Source organism: Varanus komodoensis, unplaced genomic scaffold, assembly GCF_004798865.1.
Source record: "Varanus komodoensis strain SLA01 unplaced genomic scaffold, ASM479886v1 scaffold50, whole genome shotgun sequence".
NCBI classification, from domain to species: domain Eukaryota; kingdom Metazoa; phylum Chordata; class Lepidosauria; order Squamata; family Varanidae; genus Varanus; species Varanus komodoensis.
Genome location: NW_025336088.1, coordinates 304783 through 319038, shown reverse-complemented (window position 1 = coordinate 319038; position 14256 = coordinate 304783). Strand labels below are relative to the sequence as shown.

The 14256-nt window shown below is 41.3% G+C and overlaps 1 protein-coding gene across 1 annotated transcript in view; it reads left to right on the top strand.

The window, feature by feature from the left end:
- MYO1D (myosin ID) overlaps positions 1-14256 on the top strand; it is a 154938-nt gene that overhangs the window by 19841 nt on the left and 120841 nt on the right. Inside the window, exons 2-6 of the mRNA XM_044447106.1 lie at positions 6264-6472; positions 7728-7821; positions 8295-8460; positions 10530-10583; positions 11927-12022. Of these exons, the coding sequence (XP_044303041.1) occupies positions 6264-6472; positions 7728-7821; positions 8295-8460; positions 10530-10583; positions 11927-12022 (619 nt within the window). The remainder of the gene's footprint in view (positions 1-6263; positions 6473-7727; positions 7822-8294; positions 8461-10529; positions 10584-11926; positions 12023-14256) is intronic.

Here is a 14256-nt window from a genome sequence, read left to right as displayed (position 1 = left end):
ACTGGTCTTACTTTGTGCTAGGGCATACCCAGAAATCAGCTTTTGTGTATGCAATTAGTACCTTTGGACATGCACACTGAGTGTCCACAGCACTCTTTCCTCTCTCACAATAGTAATAGGAGTTAGGCTCTCAGGCCAGTGTGGCGGCTCCAAGAACGCCTGAGTGCCTTCCATTAACAGCCAAGCACTGTTATGTACTTTGTGGTGTTAATAGGATTTCATTTCTAAGGTATAGTGGAGGACATGCCCATTTAGCCAATGGTTCTGGAGAGAGATTGAAAATAAAATTAATAAAATTACTAATCAATCCATTACTCTAGATTCAGGTTATGCTCTACTTAACTAGTGAACACAACATTGAATATTTGCAGAAAGATTTGATTTCGTTTCTGTTGTTGGCTGCTAAACAAGTTTTTGCCCAAACTTAGAAAGGTGATAGAACCCCTAGCTTGAATGACTGATATGGTAAAGTGTGGAATTTGGCTCTGTTGGAGAAACTGACCCAAGCAAGTTTGCTATCTAAAAGACCATCTGGACATTGACACATTGACGCATACTTGGGTACCTTTGATCAACTTTATTGACTTAGAAGGAAAAGGACTCAGCTCTGCCAAGCAACAAATGGCAAGATACAACAAACTTACTTTACTCTTGGTGCTTTGGACTGTAAGATTCTCCAAGAGCCTTTTCTCTTTGAAATTTGACATATGATGGGATATATCAGCTATAATGGGTCCAGTGTGTATTATAATTGTTTTAGAAGTTTAAGCTGTTTAAATTTTATATATTGAATTTTATACTGTATTTTATTATCTGCATTTTTGTGGTTAAAAAAACCTAATAAGGATTTTGTTGAAGAGAACCAGGTCTGAAGATATATTCTAAGACCTACTTGATACAAGCAGGCGAATTACTTTAGATTCCTCACCATATATTGGCAATTTAAATTTTTACCCATATGGATTTGCAGTATATTTTGCATTGTCAAATGCATTTGGTTAAATGAAGATGCAATTATTCAGGACCTGACAGCTTTTACAAATATGTCCATTGTTATATGATAAGCTTCATTACACAGTGTGTAGTTTTTTGAAATCATTTGTACTGGTGGACCAATGGAATGCGTTGCTAACTGATTAAACTATTGCACTGAATCTTCAGATAGTCAGCTTTGATGATAAATCTAATGCATAACTACACCTGCAATTAGGTTTGGCACAATATTTCAGGTTTCTTAAGGGCTGGTACCAAGTGTGTTAAATTTTGATCCTTCTAAAAATGTGGAAAACCTCTTTCCCATAAGTGAGCATCAAATTCTTTCACATATTAGACCCTGAAACTGTAGTTAAACTAGATATAGCTGACTCTTCACTTTCCTTCCCAATAATTAAAAAACATTACATTTTTAGTTTTGAAAGTCAGAAAATATTGCAAAAACAGATGCAGGTCTTTTTTTTTGGTCTGACATGTACTGGAATCATCTGGCAAGGTTAATATGTGATACTTCTGCTTCAATTGAATGATCTGTTTAAATCACTAAAATGGAATTCAAGCAAGTACGCATTCATATACAGTCCTACGTTTTTGTGTCTCGTCGTTATCCCAGATTTTATCTCCAGTACAGAAAGATATAACTAGTTTATTTTCCTTTGGTACAGGTCCTTTTAGGTGCCTCGTATACTGGTCTTTTTCCCCTCCTTCATCCAGTCTCCTCCTGTATATCAATCTGTAGCATAGCTCATTGAAGTTAGCCAGGTGGTGATAGTAATAGTTTTTTTGTGTATTTGTTTTATTGGCAGAGGGCACCATTCCTATAGCTTCTGTATGTTCTAGGGAGCCAATCATTCCTCCACCGCCTGCTGTTACCGTTCCTCCTCTTTCATTGTATCTACTTATAAAACACTTATCCAAAGCTAGCTTGCCTTCTGCGGCCCTCAAACATGGGAGAAGAATGGCTTGCAGCGCCTGTTGATGCAAACAGCAAGAAAGCATTTATACAATCCTGTGTTTAGTGGTTTGGCTTTCATTTGTTTCCATCCAGGGTTTTCACTCTATAATATGTTGAAATAGCAGTGTGCCTGAAAACAGCTTTTCCAAACCCCGTATTGTGGAATATGAACATTGTAGACGTATCAGCTTCGCTGTTTCCAGAGAACCTATGCAAATCCGAAGCTTAGTCATTTTAAAATATCATGCTCACTTCATATTAAAGCAAGCACAGGCAAAATGGGGAGGTCCAGAGACCGCTGTTGTTGCTGCTGATCCCTTCCACCACTTGGAGGCCTGAGGCACAGCAGCGTTTGTGGGGTGACCACTGAAAAAATAAATTGCAGATTGCTCCATAGCCCTACAGAGCCCTGCTGCAGTGAAATATGGCTGTTTAGTTTTGCTGCTGTGCAATGACTTTGGAGGCCCCCAAGTCCAAATTTAGCATGCAAGCAGTGCATTAAAACAGCCACTCACTTATTTTGCCGGGGCAAGGATGTGGGTGGGGCTGACATTACCCACCCAAGTATTAAAGGGTGCAGATGGTGCTTATACATTGAAATAATACTGCCAACAAACAATAGTTTCCCTCCTGAATCCAGTTTCCTCTGCTTATTAGCAAGCTTGGTTTTCTCTTCAGTCTTTCTAAAAATCCTCATGCTTGTTTATTTATCTTCTGTTACAGTCACTGAATATGCCTCATTTGCTGCTCACGTTCTCAAGTTTTGTGTGTGTTTGTCTGGCAGTAGGCCCTGGGGATGATTTCAGTCAGGCCAGTAAGATTCTGACCTCTCAACAACCCTAGAATTAAATGTATATTATGCTGGCCTTCCAGACTATTTTCAAAGGACAACTTGTCCTATTTAAGACTTTTGTATGATAAAATTACTCATCCATGCCCTCCCTGCCTGTGCTGTTCCAACCCATACAGGAAAGGAGGGGCATCAAATCTAGACAGAATGGCATTTCCTGCTTTGTGGAGTTGGCAGTACTTAAGTTGAAAAGGGTGCACAGCTCTTTGTTTTTCACTTGTAAACCTATTACCACTTTATACATACTTCATCAGTACAAATGAAAATAAAATCAAGCTATAAGGTGGGTGCATTGAAATGCTTCTAAGATAGTAAAACTCTACCAAAATCTTTGGAAGCAAGCTAGTAATATTGAACTCTTCCATTAGGTGCAAAGGAGTTGCTTTCAGTATGCGCTCTGTGTGTGTGTGTGTGTGCATGCATGCGTATGCACACATGTGTCTGTAGTTTTCTGCATTAGGTGAAACGGGAATTTGTTGTCCTCTTCCTCCCTCACCCTACCTGTATTTTTTAGTGGAAGAACTGCCAGTGATAGGGTTCAATATTACTAAGCTCCTTGTGAGATTTGCAGCAAGGTATGGTTCCCTACATTTGACTAAGGACAGAAACTCTTGTAAAAGCCTCTGCTGAGTGGCAAGTAATGAGCTGCCTTAGAAAACACAACCAGCAGCCGCATGGAATGACCCAAGATCTTTACTGCATACTTAGTCTGATGTTCCTTTTTCAGAAGGAGCAATGGAAAAGGATTTGTCATATCCTGCTGTGTGGTTAAGGGCATGGCAAAATGCTTTAGAAGAGCTGGGACTATGTTTCAGAAAGCCATCAAGTCCTGTGGAGTCAGTCAGATAATATGCATTGGTCCCATCTAGTGGCGAAGAGCCTTTAACAGGTTGCAGAAGCTGGAAAAAAAGTTGGTGTTATTGAACCAGGGAAAAGTTGTGAAGAGGACCCTTCTGAACTTTGAAATCAGATGGAAGGAGTACAAGTTTAAGTGGCAGCTCTTAGAGCTTTTGTGTAATTACATATTGGTACCTATGAAGAAGAACATTTCAGAAATTTGTACACCCAGTCCAGTTTAGCTTCCAGCCTTCATAGGGGAAAGAATTAGTTTTGGTTGCCCTGGTGGATGGTATTATCCAGAGAGGGACAGGGGAGTGTTAACCTGTTACTCTCATGCAGCAGCTTTTGATACCATTAATCATGGTATCAATGATTAATGATACTCTTAGAGTAGCTCTGTGGTTTGGGAACTGGGGCACTGTGGTATCTCCCTAGGCTAACCATTGCCATTGGAAGCCAAGTGACTTATGTGACCCACAATACCTTTTACCAACTTCAGCTGTTACATCAACCGGCCGTGGTTCACAAGACACCAGCATCCATGAATTGTTTCCTCAAGGCTGGACTACTGCAGCACTCTCTGGAGCACTGCCCTTGACATTGGTTGAAAAGATGCAGCTAGCAAGAACACTGTGCAAAGCAAGGAGTGCCTTGCCATGCTCGGCATAACAGCTGTGCCGGAAGTGCTGCACCATCTGGCAGATTGCTACTGAGCCAGATCAAAGGATAATTATTGATACACAAAGTCCTAAGTAACTGTAAGGCCCAGGGTGTGGGCAGCAAGCTATAAAGATTGGAACACCAGAACCCGGGCATAGGTGCAAGGTGGATTTCTGCAGCAGGGCTGAAAGCAACAAGCATTTGGCAATCCAGGGGCAAAGCCAAAAAGACAAGCCAGTCCAAGATCACAGGCGAATTCTAGAGCAGGCAGGGTTGAGGAGGAAATTAGTAATGCCAGGTGGGTTGGAAACAAGAATGGAGGCAATGGCAACCAGAGCCAAAGGAATCACAGAGACAGCTTGCATTGCTGTGGTAAAGAGTAGCACTGCAGAAAGGCCTTTTTATACTGGTCCCCAGGGCCTTCAGCTGCACTGCATATTTGCCCTTCAACTGTTCCTTGCAAACACCTGCAAAGGTGTTCCTGGTTCTGCAGGCACTTGCAAGGTTGCTCAGGCCCTGATGCTGTCAGCAGCTTTGGACTAGGCTACATCAAACGGTCTCTTACCCTTTATAGACTGCTATGATCTTGTTGCCCAGGTAGCATCCTCCAGACACCTATCTAGCAGCAGTACAGCTGTCAGCATTTTCTGCAGTCAAAACCTCCCACCACAGTGACCTTTCCTCTGTGATGCATTGGGTTCTGGCAATCGTGCTTTTCGCCAGTTACTAAAAATTGGTTTCTCCTGACTTGGCTCAATCATGAACTTGTACAAATGCTGTTGGGCTTTTATAATGATGTGTTTCATAATTGGTTGGCAGCATTTTTAAATGTGAAATGGTATATAAATATTCTAAAATGACTGAACAAATATGGAAACATCATGGCCCGAGGGGGAGGAGAAACAAATTAAGCTTTAACTGAAAAGAGAAACTGAAGGAGAAAAAGGGAAAAGAGCCCAGAAGGACACTAGAAGTGCAAATTGAATTCAGTTGATAGATTCTCAGTTCTCTGTGCAAGTGATCCAAGCATCAACCTTTTTTTACTGCTCCTTTCCAATGCCTTTCCTTGTGTTGTTTGCCTTTTTTGATTGTGAGTCTGAAGGCAGGGACTGTCCTTTGATTCTTGTAAACCTCTCTTGGGATTTGACTAAAGAGTGGAATAAAAATGCTTTGAATACATATTTTAGCTTAGGGACTGCCAGTAACAGGCTTATAATAGGCATTTCATCATTTCAGAATGGAGAAATAACTGCACCAAAAGGCTATGAAAAAGGGGGAGATGTGCAGGGAAGGGGGCATGGCCACCTGGGTATTCTATGCAGCTCTCAAGGTGGTCTATCTGGAGATCCCTCCCCCTTTTGTTTCTCTGATTAGTCCTTTGGACCCCAACAGAATGAGACCGTGAGAGGCAGTTGCTCTGGAGAGCCCTGCCATCTATTCACCTGCTGCAGCATTTGCCACAGTGGCAGAGTTTGGTCAGCTGAGTCCCTGGAATACCTGCTGTAGTGCTGCTTTGCTCCAGCAAGGAGGCAGGAAGAGGGAGCGCCAGGTGGTGGCAGCACCGGCAGTGGAAAAGCATGGAAATTGCTGCTCCTCCTGCTCTGCCACCCGACACGGGGGGGTCACTCCACCTCATGAGAGAGCTGGCCGTGACTTTGAAGCTTTTAAAATGGTCATGAGACCTTGAACCCTTTTCTATATAATAAAAACCAATTCTCTGGATGGCTAATTGTGCTTCTACATTTTCATGGAAAAGGTGAAGATGTAGGCACATACAGTGCACTTCACACCACCTGATGTGCTACATATACTTTCCTTAAAAGATCTCCAAATAATCTTTTTCATTAATCTGAGAAATACTTGTGCTCTTCCAATGGCTAGCTGATGTGATCAAATGCATTTGAACTGAAGTACAGAAGCTCCCTCCCCATTTACCTCCTTTATGTTTGTCTTAATCCTGTCTAGGTTTGAAAAGGGACGGATCTACACTTTTATAGGGGAAGTGGTCGTTTCTGTAAACCCTTACAAGAACTTGAATATCTATGGGCGCGACATGATTGAGCAGTACAAAGGGCGGGAGCTGTATGAGAGGCCGCCCCATCTTTTCTCCATTGCGGATGCGGCATACAAAGCCATGAAGAGACGCTCAAAGGACACGTGCATTGTAATATCAGGTATGCTGGGGGGACCTCCTGCACTGGAGCACAGCTCTGTCTTTTTTTAAAACTTTTGAAGCAAAAGGAATGTGGCTGCAGCTGGGCTGTTTCTTCCAGTGCTGGCCTGAAATATATGACCCACAGATGTCCATCTATTTTGGGGAAATTATTGTGAGTTTCATGAGGCAGAGATCTTACAGGATGAGGCAATGGGAGTTTTTTTTTACTTTTTCATGAACAAAAAAACCTGATGATTTTGCACGTGGCTGCAGAGCTGCAGTGGGCTCATGAGCTATCTGATGGCAATTTTGCTTTGCTACAGAAAGCTGCTTCAGGCATTGCTTCAGGAGAGAGATGCTGTTCAGCCCAGGGGGAGCCATTCCCCCATCCCCATCCCTGGAGACCTAAGTAAGGCTGGAGCTGCAGTTTGGGAAGCACTAACTTTGTATGAGAGATTTGGGGGGCAGAGCATTTGATGTTAATGCTCAACTTAAAAAAAAACAGTTTTAAATTTGAACTGAGATGTTTTCTTGTATTTTTGTATTTTACTGTATAGTATAAATTGTTGTTAACTGCCCAGAGAGCTTTGAGTATTGGGTGTATAGAAATGAAATGAATTAAATGAAAGTGAAGCTTGGGGTGGCGGGGGGAGATGGCTGCCCTTCACTAGCCAAGCAAAACCTTTTCCTGACTTATTCCTCCCCATTCCCTTGAGTCCCTAAAATATAAAGAAGGGCTGCTGCTTATTGAGGCAGCCTTGGTTGGAGAAAGATCTTAGCTTTGATTTGATTCCCCATGGTGCATTCACTATTTTTTTCCTCCCTGGTCAAATGGGTTTTACAGGTTTTTGGAAACACAAGCCAACCTGCACATATTGTTCATTAGAGACACTAGTGGGATGAAGTTATATACTATAAGTAGTGCATTCATTTTTCAGTTGATTTTCCAACCTTTTCTTTCTTTTTAACTTAACACATATCCCCAACACTTACTATCAGCAACATTCTAGAATTTTAGACAAAGCTCTTTCCTAGTTCTGCCAGTTGATGTTTTTCAAGCAGAAATTAAACTTGGGACCACAGATGAAGGAAATATGATGATAACATCATGATTGCTTTAAAAATGAAAACAGAGACATCGGAGTTGATGCAAACTGTGCAAGAATCTTGTGTGCCTTGTGTAATGGATGCTTGACAGAGCTGTAGTATAGAGCTACAGCAACCTGTTGGTTTAAATGTAGCTTATAAAGCCCCTCTGCTGTCTGTGTCCTCAGGTGAGAGCGGAGCAGGCAAAACAGAAGCAAGTAAATACATCATGCAGTACATCGCTGCCATTACAAATCCAAGCCAGAGGGCTGAAGTCGAAAGGTGAGGTATCTGCAGCCTTTGGAGCAAGAGTGACAAATATTGCCCACATCTGGAATGTAATATGGTGCCTAGAGCTATCATTGAGTAGTGGTGTGAAAGGTTGAGATAGAGGTTGTTGTTGTTCTTAGTTGCAAAGTGGTGGTGTGGAAGTTGGAGATAGAGCGACCATGACTTTAAAAAAAATCTTGCAAAACATTTGTAATGGGACAAAATGTTTGACAGAAAAACAAAATGTTTTGACAAAAAGACAAAAAATGAAGTGTCCCATGGTACTTGGTTTAAACTGCATTCGGGCAAGTTTTTTGCTGAGCAGCATTTGAGGGCCCTGCATCGTGCCTGCCTCGTCGTGCAATGGAGCACGTGTGGCAGTTCTGCTGCTTGCATAGAAAACATGTTATGCAGGCTTAGGAGCAGAACACATCTAGAACTGATTTTCTTTTCCTTGGCTTTTTGTGCGTGTCTGCTCTCCAAAGGGTGAAGAACATGTTGCTGAAATCCAACTGTGTCCTGGAGGCCTTTGGCAATGCTAAAACTAACCGCAATGACAACTCCAGCCGATTTGGAAAATATATGGATATCAACTTTGATTTCAAAGGAGACCCAATAGGTGGGCACATCAATAACTACTTGCTGGAAAAAGTAAGTTGATCTTGCCGAGTGGATGTCTGAAGACTTTTATAACATGATTTTATTTTTTTAAAACACATGATGAAAAGTTGACCATATTGTATACCACTCGATTTACAGGAGAACACTGATGAGATTTCCTGGGGAGAGAGTGTACTTTATTCCTTGGAGGGCCAAAAATGAGAGTTGACTTTAACTGGTAAACTCATGAGTAAATACAATTGTAGCAGATGACATGGTTTAAAATAGGGGCTGATGTAGCAGTAAAAATGTTTCTGTTAATGTGTTTAGTAGTTTGATATCTTCTTCCCCCCCAGCGATAACTTAGAGCTGTCTGGCTTTTCATACATTGCTCTGCTTAGAATGACACACTTGAGATAAGCCTTATAGCCCTGATGTCTTAAAGTATTTTTGTGAGACTAGATTCCCACCCACCTACCCACAAAAGTGAGGCAGGAATTTCTGTTTGGTCAACATAGTCTTTTTTGAGTCCATTTAGTTGGTTAATTTATGACAGCCTCTGAGTACTTGGGAGAATCCCTAAAACCATAGATCATGTAAATGCTAATAACAGATTGCCACTTCGGCCATGCCTTACCCACTTGTAGCCAGTGTTTTGTTTATCTAAAAGGCCTGGTAATTCTTGGACAAGCCAACTGGGCATTCCATCCCCCTTTACCACAAAATTCTAAGTGGCTTAGTGCATGGACAGAAACAGTTCTGTGCCTGAAATGTGAATATGAAGTGTAGCTGCTGTTTAAGCATTTTGTACCAAGTAGCCCATGAAATTGTAGTACTTAACACTGTGTTGAAGCAAGGGGAAATGAAGCTCTGCTTACTGAGGAGGTCAGACAGCTTTGTTTTAGGTAGCTTTTACAAATACATTGCAGAAATGAGTCTAATTTTTGTGTGAGGGACTGTGGTGTCATGATAAGCAATAATGAATTAATGGCATTCACTGCCACAAGAGGTGGTGATGGCCAGCACCTCAGCTGGCTTTATCGACAGAGCAAGGGCTCTGAGCACCACAGAGCTGCACTTTTCATCCTGCTGTTGCCTTCAGGAGAGCCAGAAGACTACCAGATGCACAGACAAAATAAAAGAACACAAACTCTGAGTATGAGATTGTCTGTAGGTGTTCTTCTGAATGATCTTCTTACCCACAGACAAAGCTTTATCCTGATTGGTTTTCTTGAGCCAGTAAGGACAAACTCTGGGAATCTGCTGCAGCATCTGGGAGGAATGCTTTGACTTCCTTAGTACCCTCCTGCCCTTAAAGGGAAGCTGCTCCCAGTCAGCAATGGAATGTGCCGTTGCTTTTATGCCCTGCTTGTGCTTTCCAAAAGCATCTTGCTGGCCATTATGGGAAACAGGATTTGGGATTGGATGAATCTTCAGTCTAATTGGCCAGGAGCCTTCGTACATTCTTATAAATCACATATGGAGTTAAATAACTGTAATCAAGGTTTAATAGGCTGATTTCAACTTAATGTTCTTTAGCAAGAATGTAGATTTAGGGTATAGAACTTGCCAAATCATCCTACCAAATTCTTAGAAATTTACCGCCAACAACTGACTGTTAACATTTTACACGGTTGATATAAAGGAGTAGAAGAAGTTAGTCTGCCTGCTTGGTTAGCTGTTCTGGTCTGGTCTCCTGGAGTGGACTGTGGCAAGTGACTCCATTGCCCTGCGTGGCTTTGAAAGGAATTGCTTGGCAATGGGGAATGTTGTAGGACCACATCCCTTATGCTGAATACTAAGCCCATTGAAGGAAGTTGTGGATGTGTACCATTGCAGCCTTCAGATTATGTTGTAGTAGCACAAAATTAACAATAGGTTTTAATTCCCTATGTCTTCCATTCCCTAAAAGGCTTATTATTGAAACTTGGCAAAATTAAGTACAAATCTGATGTATTTAAATTTCTGTAAATGATTCCCCACTCTGTGTTTCTGTTCTCAGCCCCCTAAAACCTTGCCAGGACACTGCCTTTGGTATCTTTATCAAGAGACTTTAGATATATTGAATAATAAACATATTTTGGAAGATCTGTTTTCCTCCCTCATCTTTTTTTTTCTAGTCACGAGTGATTGTGCAACAGCCAGGAGAGCGGAACTTTCACTCCTTCTACCAGGTGAGTTGTTATTTGCACAGTGTGCAGATGTGGAACAAGGAAGCTTTGAGTAATAGTGCCTAAATTCAGAGGATGTTGCCTTTTGCAGCACATGTCAAATCCTCCTGAATTGGTTATCTCACTTTGTACCCTAATGCATGCTGGGTGTTCTTTGTGTGCACAACAAGGCATGATCGTGCAGCCTTTTTGTCATAGAAGGCATCTTGGCAGATCATTTGTTCCAACCACCCCCACCCTCCCATTCAATGGGAGCCTCTCCAAGTCTAATTCAGATCTAATGCTGCTTAGAAGGAGACGCTTAGGCTGGTTCAGAGGGAAATAATTTTCACATACTTCATGATATTGTCTTCATTGCTTGCAAGCAATTATGTTAACTGGATGCCTGTCCTGGGCTTGGGCCTTCTGAAACAGGAAGTAGCCTCTTGGGATAGTCGCTTGTAAAACGACAGTCTCAAGTTTCAGTTGTTTCTGCAGGATCCTTACAGCTTTCTGTGTGTAAGGATGGTAGGATTTTTAGTTGCTAAACCATTTCTCTCTAACCATCTGCCGAGAAACTGAGTAGATCCTACTTGTCATTGTTTGGATGAGTATTTCTTCACCTCCAGAATCTCATCAGTGTGGTTGAAAACCACAGGGTATTCTTTTTTCAGCCTCACGCCTTAGCCCCTCATAGTAAAACTGATTCAGATGAAACAGTGTCGGGATTCACATTTATAGGAGAGGGCAAGACAACTTCAGGATAGCCAGCCATTCTTACTGGATAGAGTGACTTTTCTAATCTCAAATATGGCATTAAGTTTTGAATATGAAGCAAACCCCAATCTACGGATCTAAAAGGAAACCACCTCAATTAGAAGACCATCCCACTCAGAACTCCTGTCTTTGGTTATGGAAGGTTTGGAAAGCAGAAGAGGGATGGGTCTTTTTATGGGGGAGATCTGAGAAGCCTTATCTGAAATGCCAGGCAGAAGATCCTAATGACAGAACAAATGTCAGTGAAGTCATAGAGCGTTATTGATTCCAGTGTAGATGGCTGAGGTTAGGTGCCATTGGAAGGCTATACTTCCATGTCTCCCAGGAAGAACATACAGCAGGAGGGAAACCAGTTTTGTTCCTAGTGAAGGAACTGCCACTCCAGTGCTTGCTTTCATCTATCCTCCCCATTTGTTCTCCATTTTGTATCATAGAGGTTGATCCTGAGGACAGGTTCTATATTTCCTTGAGAGTGTACAAGACATTTTAGAGATTATGCAAATTCCAGTAATATTGATAATTGCAAAAATACTGTGCAACTAAAAATAAGCCATTTATTTGAGCAGTTAACTCTCCAACACTCTCCTCAGCTACTCCAAGGAGGTTCTGAACAGCTTCTGCGTTCTTTACATCTGCATAAGGATTTGTCTGCATATAGCTATATTGGTGCTGGAGTACAACTAAAGGTGAGGACCTTTAAGAGTCTCTCTTGCTTGGTGCTCTTGAGCTAAGACCTGGTTAGCTGTACTGCTTCACATCAATCAGTGTGCTTGGTGCCCTGGTTGTTCTTAGGCGTTGATGTCAGTTTAGTTTGTCCGATATCTGGAAGTCATTTCTATTCTTCTTGGGCCCAGCTAAACAAAGTCTACAATAAAATGTGCCGCTGTTCTTGTGTACTTGCAATGGTTTTTATGGCTTAAGTAGGAAATTGTCACATCTCTATGTTTGTGAGAGTAAAAGAATCAGAGGTGCTCTGTTTTCATGGCAGCTAGAACTGGGTGAAGACAGATATGTTTTTCTTGAGCAAGGAGCCTGTTTTGAATTTGTGTTCACCCACCTTTGTATAGACACCCAAACTTCCAAAAGTGGATCAAGCTCAGAAGCGTGCCAGGCAAGCTACTTGTTGGTTAACCAAACCATAGCATATTTAACAAAGCCTGATGTCTTAGCTTTAAAGTACAGCTCGGAATGAGTAAATGTACTGGTGACTGCTTTAAGTATGGCAGGGGAATGTAAAAGTAATTTTTAAAAATCACTGAACTGGGAGTTGTGTACAGATGGATATTAGAAGAGCTTGCCCCATAGCAGAAAAGTCTACACCTAACCCTGGAGTAAGGCTGTCTGTCGAAACTAGGGACCATGCCCCTTGGCATCAGTAGGGATGCTGTGTGGTCCTGGCTATAAACAAAGAAGTAAGATAAAGGACCTGGGAAGGTAACAACATTAAAGAAACTTCAAGCAGGTGAAGAGCTGGGCATTTGGACCTTAGGCATCACATTTTTTCTGCAATGATCTTGGCAAACCAGTTGGTGATGGGGGTTTGCATCCCTCTGGCTTGTTCTCTTTGCCTTCCCCTATCTGCCTTCCAGTGCATGTGGCTGCAGGATTTTACAGATACCTGCTTTTTTCTGTTAAACTTTCTGGAATGAAAGTTGCCACAGTGTTTGCTTAATACTGTCAGTAATAAGATGAGAGCCAGTGTGATGACGTGGTTAAGAATGCGGGACTGGGACTCAGGAGATCTGGGTTCTAGTCCTCACTCAGCCATGGAGCCAACTGGGTGACTTTGGGCCAGTCACAGACTCTCAGCCCGACCTGCCACACAGGGTTGTTTTTGTGGGGATAAGATTGAGAATAGCAGGAGGAGGAGGATGTAAGCTGCTTTGAGTTCTTTAAAAAGAAAAAGGAAAAAGTTGGGATATAAATCTAACCAATCAATAAGAGAAAAGCATCAGATACTATAAAACATTATGAAAGCTCAGTTCCCTGTACATTTTGACCTATAGTTTTTCTTAGGTACAATTTAAAATCTAGAGGGAGTTTCTATACAATTCAGCATGGAAGGAGTGGCTGTTGTAATATTTGCACCTAATGTTCCAAGAGTTTTGCTTCAGCTCTTTAAGGAATATCACTCTTAGCTGAATGAACTAGATCAGTGATTCCCAATGTGAGGTATGAACCAGGACATTTAGGGGTACACAAAAAAACCTGAATAATGGCGGAAAAAAGCACTAGTTTAAGACAAAATACAAGTCAAAAGTTATTCAATTAATTGAATCTATGATGAGTCGTAGAGCGGGTTTTCTTTGTTAGTTAACCTTGAGAAAAGCACTGTTCCTTCACTGTGTATGGTAGGGAGTCCCTCCCTAAACAATACGTTGCAAACATGACACTACAGTGTGCAAACTTGGCAGCAACACCCGTCACAGGCTCAGCTTTCACTCTCCTCCACTTTACAAACAGTGCTTTCTCTTCTTACACCTTTATAAAAAATAAATGCCATAGTAAGCTGAATGTAGCCCCAGATTTAAGACTGTATCTTACGTCAGTTGAACCTGATTTCAAAAAAAGGTGTGCCTCGAAACAAGCTCAAGGACTTCACTAAACATTTGTTGTGTATGAAATATTTGTTGTGTGTTTTATAAATATGATTTCAAAACTTATTAAACTTTTCATTATTAATAAATTAAAGTAACAAATGTACTTAATGTAATGTAGTTTTTTAATGCATTCTGTTTTAATACATTTACTTGAATCCATTTTAATGCATTTACTTCAATTCATTGTATCTTTTGAGTTTCTGAATATAGATATATATGTACTGTCTGTTCACCTTATTATTCCATTGCCTCTTAATCCCATTATTGGGCTATTTATTTACAGTTACAACATATAAATTTGAAATAACAGTTACTATATT